The sequence below is a fragment of the Bufo bufo genome, chromosome 9, assembly GCF_905171765.1.
Source record: "Bufo bufo chromosome 9, aBufBuf1.1, whole genome shotgun sequence".
NCBI lineage: Eukaryota > Metazoa > Chordata > Amphibia > Anura > Bufonidae > Bufo > Bufo bufo.
Window position 1 is genome coordinate 172562725 of NC_053397.1, and position 19725 is coordinate 172582449.

At 46.7% G+C, this 19725-nt stretch overlaps 1 protein-coding gene across 1 annotated transcript in view; it reads right to left on the reverse strand.

The window, feature by feature from the left end:
* The window catches only part of LOC120978761 (6-phosphofructo-2-kinase/fructose-2,6-bisphosphatase 4-like), an 82478-nt gene extending 63188 nt beyond the window's left edge, over positions 1–19290 (reverse strand). Inside the window, exon 1 of the mRNA XM_040407091.1 lies at positions 19076–19290. Within this exon, the coding sequence (XP_040263025.1) occupies positions 19076–19118 (43 nt within the window). The 5' untranslated portion in view covers positions 19119–19290. The remainder of the gene's footprint in view (positions 1–19075) is intronic.
* Between the last annotated feature and the right edge of the window lie 435 nt (positions 19291–19725).

A 19725-nucleotide genomic window follows, 5' to 3' on the forward strand; every position in this document is an offset into this window, starting at 1 on the left:
GAGCAGTGAACTGAAAATGGTTTACCACACCGGCGTTGTCTACTAACGCAAATCTGAGGTATTTTTGAGAGTTGACGTGTATGGGGACGCAATAATAGGCGTCCTTTCAATCTATACATGACGGCTCAGTTTTTGATTAGAGGGATAATGAAAGAAATAGACTCAATCTTGAATTTTCTGTAGGTAATGGCTATGTTTAACCCTTTTAGATTTATAATGGTACGGGAAGACCCGTCTGGTTTTTGGACTAGAAAAAGGTTTGAATAACCCATTCCCTTTTCTAGCTCAGGGACTTTTGTTACCACTTTTGAGTCTATTAATTCTAGGACTCCCTGACAAATTTTTTTCTAACATGCTCTGGCTGTGTGAAGTTATTCTGAATTTCTTTGGAGGGGTAGAGGAGAATTCTATCCTGTAACAGTTTTTTTTATAATGTCCAAGGCCCAGGGATTCCGCGTCATGGATTGCCACTGGGATAAAAAAACCTCAACCTTCCCAACTTTGGCGTCATTGTTTATCAGATTGTTTATTCTGGGGATTGAGCAGGAAACCTCTGCCTTCCCCCCCCCCCCCCCCTCCTTTTTCATAGCTCCACCTCCCCGATTTCCCTTTGCCCCTGTAGGATCTAGACTGAGGGTTAAAGGCACGAAAGGGCTTCGTTTTACTCTCTTCGGGGGAACCCTTTTTATCAGCTGATTTTTTATTTTTTTTGAGTCTAAGACCGAACCGAACACATACTCTCCAGAGAAAGCAATAGAGCATAACTTAGCCTTAGAAGAAGTTCTATCTCCCCCCAGGCCTTCATCCACAATGCTCTTCTCGCTGAATTAGAGAGCCACATCTTTTGCAGCGAACCTAACAGATTCAGCAGAAGCATCCGCCAAAAATGCTGTGGCTGACCTGAGAAGGGGAATAAAGTTTAGTATTTCTTCTTTAGGAGTCTTGTTTTTAATATGGTTTTCTAATTAATTGATCCAAAAATACATGGATCTAGCCACTGATGTTGCCGCTATGTTTGTTTTTATTCCAAACATGGATGCCTCCTAGGATTTTTTCAGTAGAGCATCGGCTTTTCTTTCCATTGGATCCTGTAGTTAAGAGGAATCCTCGAAAGGAAGGGAGGTCTTTTTGATGACCTTTGCTACCTGGACGTCAATTTTTGGTGTTTCATTAAAGATCTTTACTTCAGCTTTCTCAAACAGCAGTCTGTTCCTGAACTCCCTAGGAACTCCCAATTTCCTTTCTGGACGAGTGGACAGATCCAGAATCATCTCTAATATTTTCATTTACTGGAAATAACTTGGATTTTTTTGAGCTAAGTCCCCCAAACATCTCATCCTGGACTGACCAGGGCTTCTGTATGTCCTCAATGCCCATCGTAGCTCTTACAGCTCCCAATAATTCCTCCATATCTTCGGAGGAGAAATAATATGTTTTATTATCTTCCGTAATTTCTCCCTCCGACAGAACATCCATATCAATGTTCTGTCTAGAGGTGGAAGCCTCCTCGTCCATGTCCTCTGCTTCAGAGGAGGATGGAACAGACACCTTAGATTTTTTTGCAGGTAGAGCAGGAGGAACGGATCTTAGGGAGGCCAGGGAGGATTTTGTTTTGTTCTGGATCATGTATTTTACTTCCATAAGGATCGATGGTTGCTCTTCTTTTACAAGCTCATTTATACAAGATTGACAGAGCTTCTTTTTATGGTTTTCAGGAAGTCTCTTGGTACAAGTCGCACATCTAGAGACTCTGGATTTAACTCTGGGCTCTTTCACTCCCTATAAGAGAGGAGCAACCAGGTATCAGGAGACCATACACATAAGCATGTCAAAAGTGATACACATACTCCCCATAGAGGAATTCATGGTTGGAGTAGCCGAGGGGGGGGGGTCTGTAGGATCCACCTGGCCTGCAGGGGTATCAGGGGCTGACATCCTATGGAGAAGGAAACACCACACTGGAGGTAGCGGTTTGCTGTTTGAATCTGCTGCTTTTTACATGCTGGCGTCGCGTCTGACGCCAGAGCGCGCGCGCACACACACACGTGGGTTCCAAGCTCCGCCCCCCACAGGCCAGGAACAGGTTACAGCGCTGCGGCTTCGCGCTGAGGTCGGCGTGCAGAGTGTCCTGTATTTGTGCGGTCAGCTTCACCGAAAGAGGGAAGGAGGACCCTGCGCATGAGGAGTGATAACAGGCCCCAGATTTACAGGGACGAGATCTACTCCCATATGTCCTCCTCTGCCTCAGCTTTAGAATAAACCTGAAGAAGGGCAGAGGGAAAGCCTAAGGCCCCTTTCACACGGGCGAGTATTCCGTGCGGATGCGATGCGTGAGTTGAACGCATTGCACCCGCACTGAATACCGACCCATTCATTTCTATGGGGCCGTTCACATGAGCGGTGATTTTCATGCATCACTTGTGCGTTGCGTGAAAATCGCAGCATGCTCTATATTCTGCGTTTTTCACGCAACGCAGGCCCCATAGAAGTGAATGGGGTTGCGCGAAAATCGCAAGCATCCGCAAGCAAGTGCGGATGCAGTGCGATTTTCACGCAGGGTTGCTAGGAGACGATCGGGATGGAGACCCAATCATTATTATTTCCCCTTATAACATTGTTATAAGGGAAAATAGCATTCTGAATACAGAATGCATAGTAAGATAGCGCTGGAGGGGTTAAAAAATAAATAAAATTAATTTAACTCACCTTAATCCACTTGACCGCGGCCCGGCATGTCCTTCTGTGTCCTTTCTTTAGGACCTGGGTAAAGGATCTGTGGTGACGTCACTCCGGTCATCACATGATCTTTTACCATTCTGTATTCAGAATGCTATTATTTTCCCTTATAACCATGTTATAAGGGAAAATAATAGCAATCTACAGAACACCGATCCCAAGCCCGAACTTCTGTGAAGAAGTTCGGGTTTGGGTACCAAACATGCGCGATTTTTCTCACGCGAGTGCAAAACGCATTACAATGTTTTGCACCCGTAATGCACCCGTAACGCACCCGCACATTTTCCCGCAACGCCCGTGTGAAACCAGCCCAACACAGGTAAAAACAAAAAATCTTCACCTCCCACAGGAGGTCTCTCCGTGAGGTGCCCCAAAGGGACAGAAAAACACTGGGGGCGAGAGTGGGTAGTGGCCTTTTAAACTCTGTGTTCCTGCCCCTACAGAGGTCAATCTCATGGTTAAGCAGTCATTAAGATCATCAGCATCTGATTGGCGGGGTCCGACACCTGGGACCCCCGCCGATCAGCTGTTTGAGAAGGCAGCGGCACTGGCAGTAGCACTGCCGCCTTCACGCTGTTTACTGCAGGCCCAGTGACCTCACGACTAGGATCACTGGCCTGGGCGCGGTTAAGCTCTAGTCGAGTAAACGGAGCTTAGCCCCGACCAGGCCAGTGATACTAGTCGTGACGTCACTGTGCCTGCGGTAAACAGTGAGAAGGCTGGAGCGCCGCTGCCCTCTCAAACAGCTGATAGGCGGGGGTCACGGGTGTCTGACCCCTGCCAATCAGATGCTGATAATCTATCCAGAAGGATAGATCATCCATTTAAAAGAACTGTAGAACCCCTTTATTTTTCTAAATAGTCTTCTTCAAAAATGTCCAAACATTTTGCTGCGGTTAGAGTCTGTGCAAGAACTTTGCATAATTAACTGTCCTGCTGCTTCGGACATGGATCAAACAGCATAGTCATACTCTCTGCGTCAGCTCTCTTTTCTTCCCTTCTCTGTGTTAGAGATAGCAGCAGGGAGGAGGAGGAGGAGGTTGCAAATCAGAATGTGGAGGCATTTTTAAAGGGGTTGTTCCACCTGAGACATTGGTGGCATATCACCAGGATATGCCACCAATGTCAGATAGGTGCAGGTGAGAGGTGAGGCCCCAGGGGCGGACTGGAAACTTTAAGTGGCCCTGGAAATAAAAACTAAAAGTGGCCCCATTTTGTAGGCACGCCCAAATTAACTGAAGGCGGGGCAACATAAGTAGGCGGGGTCAACAATACCATAGTGCAAAATACCATCCCAGCAGAACCAAACACCACAGTGTAGCACAATATACTGTCCCAAAAGCTGGCCCTCTGTGGTGGCCATGAATAGCTACCATCTTCTGTCCTCCTCCAGGTGTCTATGGAGCAGGGGGCTTAGGAAGTGAGATGTGGGCCACAGCAGCAGTTAAATTCAGAAGGGCATGTGGCTGGGTACATGAGTACCTGATTCTCACAGCGTTAATTACTGTTGAGAGCTCATTATGCACCCAGTCAGCGGCAGAGAGGAGGACTTGGGTGGCCCCCTGGGGCATCGGCCCACCAGGAAATTTCCCTGTAGGGTCTATGGCCAATCTACCCCTGTGAGGCATGCACCCATCGTTAGAACAGAGCTCCCAAAGTGAACAAGAGCACACTGCTCATGAGCGGCCGCCCTCCATTCATTTCTAAGGGAGCGCTGACTCTGCTATTTCTGACAGGTCCATAGAAATGAATGGAGTGGTGGTGGTGCGCGCTTGCACATTACGCCCTCTAATTATTTCCGAAGATATCTAAGCGTGAAGTTTGACAATTTTCGGCACTTCCACAGAAGTGAATAGAGGGTGGCCTCGCATGAGCAGTGTGCTCTTGTTCACTTTGGGACCTTCGTCCTAGAGATGTGCCACCAATGTCTCAGGTCAGACAACCCCTTTAAGGCTGCCATAAACACTCAATAGCTGTCAGTCGAACTTTTGCGTGCTCAATCACCGTGGGTCCAGCCACATCTTCTACACCTACAGGCCACAGTGGGCAGTTGTTTTTGTACTGGTTCCCATGCAACGCAATGCCCAGAAACCTACATAAGAAGGAGCAGGCTGAAGGATTGGTCTGCAAGATGACAAGATATTCGGAAAAGTGCGAAAGCCCCATCTCCAGGCAACTTTAAGAGGTACTCCAGCTTCACAGTATTGATGGACTATCCAATATAAATACTCTTTGTAGACTGGTCTCTTTACAGAGAGCTTGGTATGCTCTTCTATCTACATGGCTTCAGAACGGCCTGTGTGATCTGCCGTCACTGAAGAACTTCATGTTACTTCCTTCTTTATTGTGTGACCAGCTTCATTACCATGAGTAGTTTGGTCACATTCATGTTTGTTAGGAGGTTAAAGGAACCAAACAGGAGAGGAAAAACAACATGTACCTGTTGCTTTAAGGGCCTAAAGAATGCTAGGCTCGGAGACAGTTTCCATAGAGACTGCACGTAGGTCAACCAAACTCCTGTTCTTCTGTAAATGACTCATCCCCAAATCTGTAGGCTTCTTCATTGCCACACATTTGTCTCCACCTCTCAACCAGGATATTAACTCTGCGCTGCTAGAGTCCTGAAGCTTGGGGCACGTGCAATGTGTCCTTCCACCATCCTCATCATCATAGATATATAGTCATTTTGGGCATCTCTCAGAAGATTTGTACCTATGACACTGGATGACCTGTTGCATATATTAAAGCTTCATTTTTCGCAGCAATGCGGGCACATATGAACATGGGACCAACACAGATGTCTTCAGCTGCTAAGTGCACATGTAAGGCTCCATTCACATGTCCGCAATTTCGTTATGCATTTGGCGGAACGGAATTACGGACCCATTCATTCCTATGGGGCAGCATGATGTGCTGCCCGGACACGGAATTGCGGATCCGCACTTCCGGGTCCGCACTTACGTTCCACAAAAAAATAGAACATGTCCTATTCTTGTCCGCAATTGCGGACAAAAATAGAACATGTCCTATTCTTGTCCGCAATTGCGGACAAGAACAGGCATATTCTATTAGTGCCGGCAATGTGCGGTCCGCAATGTGCGGTCCGCAAAATGCGGAACGCACATTGCCGCTTTCCGTGTTTTGCGGATCCGCGGCTCCGTGTATCCGCAAAACACATTGCGGACGTGTGAATGGAGCCTAACAGGTCAGCCAGTGTCATAGGGACAAATTAGGCACCCTTTAAAGGGGTTGTCTCACTTCAGCAAATAGCATTTATCATGTAGAGAACGTTAATACAAGGCACTTACTAATGTATTGTGATTGTCCATATTGCTTCCTTTGCTGGCTGGATTCATTTTTCCCCATCACATAATAGCTCCTTTCCATAGTTACGACCACCCTGAAATCCAGCAGTGGTGGTCGTGCTTGCACACTGCAGAAAAAAGCACCAGCCTATGTGCGCTCCCATGTTCCCACCGGAGAGGTCAGCACTTTTTCCTATACTGTGCAAGCACGACCACCCCTACTGGATTGCAGGGGGGTCGTAACCATGGAAACAAGCAGTATATAATGTGATGAAAAAAAATGAATCCAGCCAGCAAAGGAGGAAACATGGACAATCGCTATACATTAGTAAGTGCCTTAACTTTCTCTACATGATAAATGGCACTTGCTGAAGTGAGACAAAACCCCTTCAAGCCCCTTCCTTATGAGAGGTTCTCCGCACTAAGCAAGTCTGTCCGTTTTTGATAACCACAAGCAAAGAAACGAGAATTCCTGAGTGGAATGATCTGTGGTCAGTTTTGTCCATTTCAGGTCTAAATGTCTCAAAACAGAGCAACATAATGATTAGAATTTATCAGATACTTGTGGGAACAACAACAACAACAACAACAACAACAACCATTTGTAATGCACTTTTCTTACACATAATTGTGGAGCTGGGGTGTCAGAGGCTGCCATATAGGCACTTATCCCCAAGGGTCAATTTCATAACAATCTGCTCGAAAAGTGTATGCCACATAACGATAGTTATATCATGAAACCATCTTGAATTAAAAAATTCAGGCCAAACATAATACATCATGAACAGAGATGAGAAAAGTTTTGTAAGATTCGATTCAGCTGCTTCAAATTTTACAAAGAAATCCGCTTTGCGGTGAATTACTTTGTCACGAAGCACATTTCTTTGTATGTAGTGGGTGCAATGACAGGGAGCAGCGATTGCACCGCTCCCCGTCATTGTACCCCACCCCTCAGATGCGGAGTTCATAGCGGATTGTGGATCTGATAAGAATACAGTGTAAAATAAAATAATAATAATATTATTAATATTATTATTATTATTAATAATAATAAAGCTGATCCATTTGCTCGCAACGGATGGTCCGGTTAGGACTTCATACGTGCATGGGATTTCGGCCGAGATCTTCAAGGAAGGCTACTTTCACACTCGCGTTTTGTGCGGATCTATCATGTACGGATCCGTTCAGAACAGATCCGTTTAACATAGCTAAGACGGATCCATCTTGAACACCATTGAAAGTCAATGGAGGACGGATCCGTTTTCTATTGTGCCCGATTGTGTCAGTGAAAACGGATCCGTCCTGGCACACAATGTAAGTCAATGGGGACGAATCCGTTTTCACTGACACAATCGGGCACAATAGAAAACGGATCCGTCCTCCATTGACTTTCAATGGTGTTCAAGACGGATCCGTCTTGGCTATGTTAAACGGATCTGTTCTGAACTGATCCGTACATGATGCCGTTCATTTTGGCTCAGTGTCAGACAAAGACAGCAGCGATTTGGTGTCCACCTCCAAAGCGGAATGGAGACTGAACTGATGCATTCTGAGCGGATCCATTTCCATTCAGAATGCATTAGGGCAAAACTGATCCGTTTTGGACCGCTTGTGAGAGCCCTGAACAGATCTCACAAACGGAAAGCTGAAACGCCAGGCGGCCGGCCCATCGCGAGTGAATGGATCAGGCAAGTACTTTATTTTTTGTTTACACAATTTCAGGTTAAAAATCAATTCACTACCGTGAAGCAAGAAGAAATTTGGGTTTGCGGTCGAATCAAATTTATCCTAAAATTGGGATCAAAGTCCACTTATGACCATTAACAATGGGCTTCAGCTGCTGATCGTCACCACCAATCTGAGGAGTCAAAAATAAATGAATATTGTGTACTCCGCTAGTGCAAACTGGTACAATAAAATAAAGATACATTTTCAGTGAGTAAAAAGGGGGCCAAGAATGAGAAAAAGGATAAGCTGCTCAGAGTCATGCACTGTACTCTGCTAATTGCGAGCAGGCACACCTTCCATACATAGATCACCAGGAGATCCAGCCTAAAATCTAATGCGTTTATGGGACTCCTATTCTTGTTCTGCGAGGACTGTTACGTCATATCATGAGCTCATCAAAAGAGGAGAGTAAAACAATACAAACCCAAAAACAAAGCTATTGCACACCAGGGTAGGGCCACGTGGAGACTTTACTGAAATAGTCTTCATGTGACAATGAAATATTCAGCTAAAAGATGACCTATCTTTTTAACTCTTTGGGTGCGGCCACACATTATTTTTTGGAGGAGGTTTTGAGGCAGATTTTTATTTTTTTTTCAGAAGTGGATCCACCACGAAGGAGAAGTATAAACGGAACGGATGTGTGGATGGGGACAGCACACTTGCTGTCTGGATCTTTTGCAGCCCCATTAAAATGAATGGGTCCACAACGGATCCGCAAAAAAGTTGGATCTGGTGCGGACCAAACATACGGCTGTGCGAATGGGGTCTTAAGGCAAATTTACACAATTGTCGGAAATTAATTACAAAAGCTAGTTCCCGTTAATCTGCCCATGTAAATGTGCTGCCAATCACATAATGAACGGGCAAAACGCTTGTCAATCAGGTGAACTGATCTTTCATGCACTACAATAAATCGTTTCTAGGCAGCAGATCGTGCTGTGTAGCCATCACTCGCCCTCATACAGTGGAGGTAAATGCAGCTCTTAACCTCCACCTACAAGGAGGCACTTATCAGGATGGAACAGCGCCTTCCCGATAATCGCCTGCTCACTCAGCACGTCTAAATGCACCATTAGGGTTCTTTTACCAGGCAGATATGCTGCCAGCGCGATCAATGATGACAACACGTCAACCATCGCTCTCTGCACGTGTCAATTATATTAGTATGGGGACGAAAGATCAGTAATACAATCTTCATTTGTCAGCAGCACATGCCCTGTTCACACACTGCAATGTTTCACATGAGAAAAACGCAGTCACCCGACAAATAGGCATTTGCTCATTCGTCAGGTGACAATCAGCCAGTGTAAAAGGGCCCTTAAAAGGGGTTTTCTTGCAATAACTGTTGACCTATGCTCAGGATAGGTCATTAAAGGGGTTCTGCAGTTTGTTTAAACTGATGATCTATCCTCTGGATAGATCATCAGCATCTGATCGGCGGAGGTCCGACACCGAGGACCCCCGCCGATCAGCTGTTTGAGAAGGCAGCAGCGCCGCGGCCTTCTCACTGTTTACCGCTGGCCCAGTGACGTCACGACTAGTATCACTGGCCTGGGTGGGGCTAAGCTCTATTCACTTAAATGGAGCTTAGCCGCGCCCAGGCCAGTTGATACTAGTTGTGACGTCACTTGGACTGCGCTAGACCGCCTTCTCAAACAGCTGATTGGCGGGAGTCCCCGGTGTCGGACCCCAGTCGAACAGATGCTGATTATCTATCCAGGGGATAGATCATCAGTTTAAACAAATTGCAGAACCCCTTTAATATATCAGATAGTTGGGGGACTGACTCCCAGCACCCCTGCCAATCAGCTGTTTGAAGAGGCTGCGGCCCTCCAGGGAGTGCAGGGACCTCTTCCTAGGCCAGCGATGTCACCGTACATTCGTCATATGGCTTATTTGTAGCTCAATCCCATTTGAGTGGGCTAGAGCTGGAATACCAAAAACAGCCATATACAATGTGTGGTGCTATTCTTGGTAAGCTGTGAAGAGCCCGCAGCTCTCAGACCTCTTTCACATATAGTCCTGATCAAAAACAGGCTGTTTTTCAGCTGATCCAAATTTTAGGACCACATGCCTTTAAAAGGCCAAATCTGTGCAAAGATGTGGATTCATTGTCATTTTCTGTCAGGTAGTCACACGTTGTGATGGCAAAAGCAAAAAAACTCTCCCTTTTTGAACGTGGTCGGGTTGTTGAACTGCATAAGCAGGGTCTCTCACAGCGCGCCATCGCTGCTGAGGTGGGACGCAGTAAGACAGTCATTTGGAATTTCTTAAATGATCCTGAGGGTTATGGAACAAAAAAGTCAAGTAAAAGACCCCAAAAAAATTTCATCAGCACTGAGTCGGAGGATCCAATTGGCTGTCCGTCAAGACACTGGACGATCCTCGACCCAAATTAAGGCCCTTACTGGTGCTGACTGCAGCCCCATAACCATCAGACGGCATCTGAGACTGAAGGGCTTCAAAAACAAAAAACCTCTTTAAAGACCTAGTCTCCTTGAACGCCACTCGTTTGGACTTTGCAAGAGAGCACCAAACATGGGTCATTCAAAGGTGGAAGAAAGTTTTATTCTCTGATGAGAAAAAAATTTAACCTTGATGGTCCTGATGGTTTCCAACGTTACTGGCATGACAAGCAGATCCCACCTGAGATGTTTTCTACGCGCCACAGGGGAGGGGGCACCATAATGGTCTGGGGTGCTTTTTCCTTCAGTGGAACAATGGAGCTTCAAGAAGTGCAGGGGCGTTAAACGGCCGCTGGCTATGTCCAGATGTGGCAGAGAGCATTCCTCATGACTGAGGGCCCTCGTCTTTGTGGTAACGACTGGGTTTTTCAACAGGACGACGCTACAGTACACAATGCCCGCAGGACAAGGGACTTCTTCCAGGAGAATAACATCACTCTTTTGGCACATCCTGCGTGTTCCCCTGATCTAAATCCAATTGAAAACCTTTGGGGATGGATGGCAAGGGAAGTTTACAAAAATGGACAACTGTTCCAGACAGTAGATGGCCTTCGAGCATCCATCTTCACCACTTGGAGAAATGTTCCCACTCACCTCATGGAAACGCTTGCATCAAGCATGCCGAAACAAATTTGTGAAGTGATCAACAATAACAGCTGAGCTACTCATTACTGAGTTCATGTTTGGAAGTTGGATTTCTGTTTTGGGAAAGGGGGGGGGGGTTTAGTTTTTTTTGGAGGTGTGGTCCTAAACTTTTGATCAGCTGAAAAACAGCCCGTTTCAGTTTAATAGTTATTTTCAATTAATTGAATGCTCAAAAAAATGTTTTGTCTCACTCATTTCTTCTTGTTTCATGTTGAAGCTCTACTTGGAACCTTGTTAAGATCCAGCCATGATAAATATGATTTTTTGCCATTTTTCAAGTGGTCTTAAACTTTTGATCAGAACTGTATGATCGGCAGGGGTGTCTGGAGTCAGACCTGCTACTGATCATATATGGATAACCTTTCCAGAGGATAGGTCATTGATATTGTACTCTTAGCCAAACATTCTGTAACTTATATTCACTTCTATGGGCGTTATGGAACCCACGTACCACAGCCGATCAAAAGGTTTCCGAAACGCTGGCCAAGGCATACAAGGGTTATTCGGATCACGGCCATGTTTGCCCGAGATGCATATGGCCTTTTAATGGGGATTCAAGACGCTCAGCTAAACTTTATATTTGTAATGTGGACACAAGTACCTGGAGACGTTTCTTCTGTCTGCTGGATTGACTTCTTGTTATGAACCAGAACATGGCTACAACAACTGATGGAGACTCCATGAACAGACTTGTAGGGCATTTAGGGCAGTGCCACATGGAGACATTGTCTAGCACTACTGAACTAGCCGTTACCTCTGTAAATTCCCTGAAAGTCTGGAAAAACAGGGGAATTTTCTCCAGTATGTGTGACAAGAGACACGGAAGAGTCCAAACTGGAAGACGCCGCTAAGAATGCAAAAGTGCAGAAAATTTCAGCAAAAAAAAACTATGTGAAGCCAGCCTTCACTCAAAACTAGAAAAAAGTTTTGTTATGTCCTACTGTATAAAGTGCTAAAAGGTTCTGCCATCTCTCATTCACATCACCACATCTCACAAAATAGAAAATGTGCCGTGTCTGACATGGAGACATTCTGCTGGAAAAGCATTCATTTAAAGGGGTATTCCGGTTACATCAAGTTATCCCCTACCTAACTATTAGATCAGTGACGGTCCCCCACCAAATCACAAAAACCGGGGGGCTCGTACCCCCTGCAATGAACGGTCGAGTCAGTCGGGCATGCACTCTGCTGCTCTATTCACTTCTATGAGAATTCCAGAGATAGCCGAGCGCTACACTCTGCCATCTCTGGAACTCTCATAAAACTGAATGGAGCAGCCACGCACATGCCCGATCAGCCGCTCTGTTCATTTCAGGGGGCTGCAGGGAGTATGGAGCTCCCGTTCTTGTGATCAGTTGGGGTCCCACCAGTAGGACCCCCACTGATCAATAGTTAGGAGATAACTATGTAACCAGAATACCCCTTTAAAGGACCTTCAAGTATGGCTCTGCCCAGTGCACGAGACTTTATAGCTTGACAAGGCCTCATGCACACAACTTTTTTCCATCCAAAATGATTCGCATTTTTTGCAGATCAGATGCGGACCCATTCATTTCAATAGGGCCGCAGAAGATGCGTACAGCAGACTGTGCAGTATGCATCCGCATGGCCATTCTGCGGCCCTGAACAAAAGAAAGAACATATCCTATTCTTGTCCGTTTTGTGAACGAGGATAGGACATTTCTACAGAAGTTTGGAAAAAAAATAAAAAATGGTGGCATGCACGCGACTGGGATCCATGTTTTGCGCACCGCAAAACTGATACGGTCACGTGCATGAGGCCTAAAGCTGGATGACAAGCTGCGTGGGAGCAGTAATGACTGATTGGATGTATGAAGACAAACCTATGAGGACATCTGCTCTTTCGCATTTATTACTGTTTATTCGTTACTTTATCCCTTTATGTTACTTTCTATCAACTCATTAAATGGAATAAATGAAGATCTGGTGCGACCAGTATTCGAACTGATGATTGTTTATTTAATCATTATGGACGATGTGATATCAGCCAATATAGCACGTATGGGCACTTATAAATGACAACTTCCTGGAGAAGATGGCGTAGGAAATACTCACTATAGATAAGGCCATGCGGGCAGAAGCACGGGCAATTATCAGGAATGAACCATTCGCTCCTGATAACTGCCTGATTGTTAGCAGAGGTGACAGATGCATTAAAGAAGGTTGTCCAACCTTTTTTAAGTGATGGCATATAATGGCTGACTGGTGGGGACCTGGCACCTTGCACCTTCGCTGTTCAGCTATTTGGCCTAGCTCCATCACCGAAACTTGGTGCTGGAGGTACAGAGCATATCAACACTGTAGTGGAGGGAGAGTGCTACTACAGTGCAGCTCCCACTTAAGGCCTCGCTGGCCGTGACCGTGCTGCCGACCGCAAATTGCGGTCCGCAATGCACAGGCATTGACCGCGGGGATGCTGCATGCGAATCATGGCCCCATTCACTTGAATAGGGTTCACTATCCGTCCGTTCCGCAAAAGCATAGAACTTGTCCCATCTTTTTGCAGAACGGAAGCACGGAACGGAACCCCACGAAAGCACTCCGTAGTGCTTCCGTATCTCTGGACCCATTCAAGTGAATGCGGATGCACACGGCTGGTGCCCCATGTATTGCAGACCTGCCGTATGCGGGCCGCAATACGGCCATGGGGGAAACACGGCCGTGTGCAAGAGGTCTAAGTCAATGGCAGCAGCGTTGCAGTGACCAGGGCTGTCCACTACAATTTTGATGGTGATACACCCAACAGCTAATTGGATAAGTGTTCTGGACCCCGGACCATCAACTAGTGATGGCCTATCCCGAGGCTAGGACATCACTTTAAAAAGGCTGTACATCCCCTTTAAGCCATTACTGCTGCGATCATTCACCCCCATACCCTCTCACGATCTGCTGCCGGCAGTGATTTTATGTGCAGCAAACGAATAAGATTATCAGTAAAGAAACGTGAGGAAAAGCTCTCCCCATTGAAAAGACATGCTTTCCTGCGGGTATATAGAGCAATAGCTGTGCCAACCATTATCTAGTGTTTGGCCACCTTTATTTGTTGGGTACAGCAGTTTGACACATCCCATTGAGGCAACTGCTTTCCAAACAGGTTACATGGACATCACCGATCCCTTCCTGCTCTGGGGGACGTTACATAAACATGTCCGCTGCAGGGACCATGTGCAGCTTCTCCAGGTGCCTGACCCATCAGGATGACCGCTGGTTATTGGTTGCTCATCCTCAGAACTGCTTAGAAAATCTGTTTCATCATTACTTTACAACTGGGTGTCTTCAGCTTTCTGTGCCAAAACTACTTCCTTTATACTCCTACTGTTGCAAGAAGTCTTCACATTGTGCAGAAATTTGTGCATCTTATGACCTGTGCCAACTTCGCAATCTTTAAAGAGGAACCTCAAGTGGAACATTTTGGGGGCAAAACCCTCTGTAAAGAGCTCAGAGGTAGAATCAACGCTCCTCCTCGTGCAGGAAATGCCCAGAAAGGCCGGCTCTGCTCATCCCTGGGAGACACAGTGCTCGCCTGAGAAGCCATCCCCTGCGAGGGCCTGGTAAGCATCAGGACAGCAGCGGGGATCCATGAGGTGACCATCAACCCCATTTACCTTGTGCATGAAGAACGCCTGTTCGCAGTCCAACAATCTCCAATAATTCCCTGATGGCTGCAATCTTTCCGTCTTTCTCTGGCGTCAGTAGAATATCTGACACTCTTCGGCCCTCTATACTATACCTCCATGTCTTCCTGAATCTATACAGATACACAGACGTTCCATAGGAATCTCTGAGGAACATTTGTAGTGTATAGCATTACTGGGGAAGTCTCTGTGCCTTAGGGTATGTTCACACAACGGATTTTCTAAATCTGCCTACAAAACACGCACAAGTTTTTTTTAACCAATAGATGTGCACTTCAATACAAAACTGCATTTTCAGCTCATGGTTTTTGGCACCGATCTGCACCAAAACCATGCAGAAAATGCACGGACACACATGGATCCGTTTAATGCTTCCTGTTCATTTCAAAGGGAGATTCAGCGTGGATCCCGCCCCAAGATAAGACGTGTTGCTTCTTTGTTCTAAGTTTCTTTTTTCCATGTGGAAATAAAAGCAAGTGTTGCTTTCCACTGAAATGAATGGGGGGAGCTGTTTTGAGGCAGAAACGCTCCAAAATTAGTGCTGAAAAAACTCCATATAAACTGGTCCTTACGGAAGCAATACATGTAGACTTGAGTCCATAAGATGGAAAAAATATAGCATAGCCACTGAGATATTCAATAAAATGTATCTCTATAGCACCACCTGCTGTTTGGTCCTTTTCTTATTTCTTTGTCCTGCTCACTGAGATGGCCGCACATGCTCAGTTTCATCCTTCAACTACCTCCTGAGCTGTGATAGGGAGAACATGGACACGCCTCCTGAGCTGTGATAGGGAGAACATGGACACGCCTCCTGAGCTGTGATAGGGAGAACATGGACACGCCTCCTGAGCTGTGATACGGAGAACATGGACACGCCTCCTGAGCTGTGATACGGAGAACATGGACACGCCCCCTGATCTCCAGCAGAAATCTAGCAGAGCAATGAATGGAGAGATCTCCGGATCCATGTGATGTACAGGGCTGGTTCTAGCTTTGTTAGTAATTTGTGTACTTTATGATGTCTGATTTTTGTTTTTTACACTAGTCATGGGATAACCGCATCTTTTGTGACTGTTTCAAATGAGCGGGTCTGCATCACAGCCGCAAAAAACATAGATCAGATGTGGACCAAAACTACAGCCTTGTGCATGGGCCCAAATACTAATTAAAAACACTGACCAAATACTGGCGGGCTACACACAGACTTGTCACACAATGGCTCCAGTGTTTACGATCTTCTGTCAAACTATAGGTCAGCGTGTCGCCCCTTTTTGGTTGCATCCTCTGAGACTGCAGGAAAAGAGCAAGTAACTTAGGGGCAGATTCAGCATAGACCAGCTTTTTATAGCGGTCTATGATATTCTCTGGAGGATGCGCCTAATTTATGGCAAGACGCAGGCCTCATCATGTTTAGTGCATCGGCCGGCAGTCTGTGCTCCTAATCTGAAATCTACAGCAGCTCGGAGTTGCCGTAAATTTCAGCATTTTTTATTTATTTTTTTACCAGAAAACTGGGGTAAGAGAAGATAAATGTGATAGGTCCAAAGGACACGCACCTTTCAAAAAACTGCCGAGGGTGGAAGCCTCACTGACAACATTTTTTTTGCAATGGTGTTTAAAAAGCGGCAAACATTGTGTTCATGACTTTTTTTGCCAGAAAAATGGCGTAAGGAGATAAAGCTCTCCAAATATTATTAGTAGAGGCAAGAAAAACCGCCCAGTATTACGTCCCAGACAGTCGCTCCATACTACAGTATATATTAGGAATGCCATGTGCCTGGTGTCCTGGGACAGCTATTTATAGGCGGATCACACATGCCGCTCTAAAGAGATTACAGGGGTCATTAGAATGACAACAGGATAGCCAAAGGGAAACGTAGAGGAAAAAGATGATCAATTCTCAGACGTAATATACAAAACATATCTAGTAATGAAGACTCACCAAGATGGCAGCTACCGCTAGAAAACAACCGTTTCCATGGAGATTCGGTAGTTCTACCAGTTGTAAAGATAAACGGGGGAAATTTATCAAAACTGGTCCAAAGGTAGAATCTGATTGGTTGCTAAGGGCACTAAGCCAGTTTTCCCTTACTCCAGTTTTGATAAATCTCTAAATATTTGTTGTGGGGGTCTGACAACCGCCACTCCCGCTGAATGGCTGTTTGAAGAGGAGGCGACGCTCCACTTGAGTACCGATTCCTGGTCATTACACTGCCCGCCATCTCCTGTGGATCGGCGGCGTAGTGTAATTACAAATACTACTAATTACTCATCATTACACTGCATTACACGAGACAAAGTGCAGTGTGATGGACAGGAAGCAAGGCTTGCATCGAGCGCCGCCTCCTATTCAAACAGCTGATCGGCGGGGGTGTCGGTTGTGGGACCCCAGCCGATCAGGTATTGATTACCTATCCTGAGGATAGGCCATCACTATAAATTGCTGCACAACCCCTTTAACATACTACATAATGCTGCAGTGTATAGGATCTGGTACAGAAATATAGTTGTCTAGGAAATTTGCATTATTACATAAGAGACAGGCATTACATGAAAACACCCAATGTGGCAGAATTCCCAGAAGTGGAAATGACTAAGCGCAGGTGCGGTCTGCCGTCCTCACCATGACTGATCAAGATTGTATTGGAAAATACATGGGATCAGGGGCAGAGGGGCAATAGCATGCCCTCAGATCTGTACTCCACACCTCGAAAATCCAAGCAGTGCTCTGAGCGGGGCGCCTGGGCCATCGTGTTTACAGCAAAGGTTTAGTTACCCTTTAAAGGGGTTGTGCAACCATATACATTGATGACCTATCTAAATAGGTCAGCGATATCTGATCGGCGGGGGCGCCGATCAGTTATTAGAAGAGGAGGCGGTGCTCCATGCAAGTGTTGCTTCCTGCCTGTCTCAGAAGTGCAGTGTAATGACGAGTACTCGCTCAGCTCACTTGAATGGAGCGAGTACTTGTAATTACACTACACCGGCACTCCACAGAAGATGACGGTCAGTGTAATGATCAGGAAGGACGCTCGCATGGAGCACCACCTCCTCTTCAAACAGCTGATGGGGGGGGGGGGGGGGGGGGGAGATGGGTGCCAGGTGTCAAACCGGAATCCTGAAGATAGGAGTGTCCCAGAAGGATAGGTAATGAGCAAATAATAAATGGAATGACAACTGGGACTGATCAGACACAAGAAGAGGGGTGGTCAACCATGGTCTCTTCAAAATCTATAGGAATTCCAAAGATGGCCGACAGCAGCACTATCTTCAGATGTCCCCTAGCGGATTCTTCTCTCGATGCAATGGTTTTAGAGGAAGATCTCCCTGTAGTCTGGATGCACAATATAGCAGCACACTGAGAGCCAATGGCTCCATGATACGAATCTGAAGGGTCTCAGCGTGACGCTGGCTCTGCACACGGGTCGGCTTTATGCGTGACACCTTAAAGGGCAAGTCCACAATCAAATCATCACATCAGTGACTGCCAAGAGATGTAGTACAAGGGGTCTCTTCCCTGATGGAAGGGGCAGTGTACCCTATACATGATCTACACCTAAACATATTTGGATTCAGTCGGAGATTCTTATGCTAGTATCACTCAATGGCGGTATATGCAGGGGTCACAGTTCACAGACCCCACCATTAAAAAAAAATAAAAAAAACACTTTATGCAGTCTTCTGAGATCTAATGCATATAAATACTATTTTTTTTCCCCCCTACAAACTTTATACAGTCTCCAGCAAACAGTCCCATACACTGAGCATGCTGTGGATAGAGAATACAGCGCAATTACTTTGTTGTGTTTTTTTTTTTTTTTTTTATATAAACTTTATCCAGTCTGTCGGGAATAAACACTCGTACATAACTGCTGTGAGTCAGTAAACAAAGGCAGTGTGTGCGGGGCCGGGCCGCTGGTGTTTACCACCACAGGGGGCGTGCAAGCTGGATCCAATCCAGGCCGACAACACGTAGCCTCTAAAACTGTATCAGACGCCCCCGTGGCCCATGGTCCGCCCCGCACCCGTCAGAATCTGTATGCAAATAACGCCTCACACAGTGACTGAGCCGCACGTCACTCCAGTCACCGTCCTGTCTACACGGACCGGAGCATCTCTGTCAGAACCGCGGGCAGTGTATGGGCGCCATGTAATACTGTCTCTGCAGGCCCCACTGAAAGGGCACGGCGACTGTACGGGAACAACAGGAGAAGCGGCGGAACCTGTTGTACCGACTCCACAGGAGGAGATGCGGGAATATAGGGCACGGGACATGGAGGAACACACAGCCTGACAAATGTATAGAAGTGTACACACGTATATATACACACTCCTATGTCTACACATAATACATGTATTTCTATAGATTATAGGAGTCAGTGACAAGAATAGGAAAGCAATGAAGGATGCATATGGACCCCTCATCCACAAGGCAGCCGCACACACGTGTAGCATGTAGCCGCACACACGTGTAGCATGTAGCCGCACACACACGTGTTGACATGCCCAGCAGCACGTACACATTAACCCTTACCTCTCCGCCCCCTCCCGGTGTTGCTGCCGTCGCTGCCCCTCATTGCAGCAGCGCCGTTCCCTCCAGAGTCAGCCTCGGAGCGGAGCTATGGGGGAGCCGGGGGCAGCGCCTTCCTGCTGCATGCTGCTCTTCCCAGCTGTGTGTGTGTCTCAGTGCAGCTGCCACCAGCCTGCTGCCATGTGTGACTGCCCCCTCCTTATTACAGCCCGGGCAGGGGCACCCGAGGAATGTAGCTCTGGAGGACCCTCCCAGGGGCCTGGCTCCCGCACGCCATAGGACGGGTCGGGGATGGGAGGAGATCCCGGCGCACACCCTCACACAGGGCTCTGTTTACACACACGGGAGGCTCGTCTGCCACGCCTGTAACCCTTCAGCTGCCGCGGGGTGCCTGCCCCTCCTGCCAGGAGTCAGATTGAGGTCTGTTAATCCTAAAGTGCAAAGCTGGGACCTGTCACAGGTCTGGTCCAGGGGAGCTGTGACATAAGGTGGCAGATTACAGACATACCCTAAAGTCCCATGTACACTACGCCATCACATATATGGACCCCACAAATGGTGGCTTCATAGTCCCCCCATACCTGTCAGAACATAACCAGCCGCTTGTATACATTAACCACCTCAGCCCCCAGTGCTTAAACACCCTGAAAGAC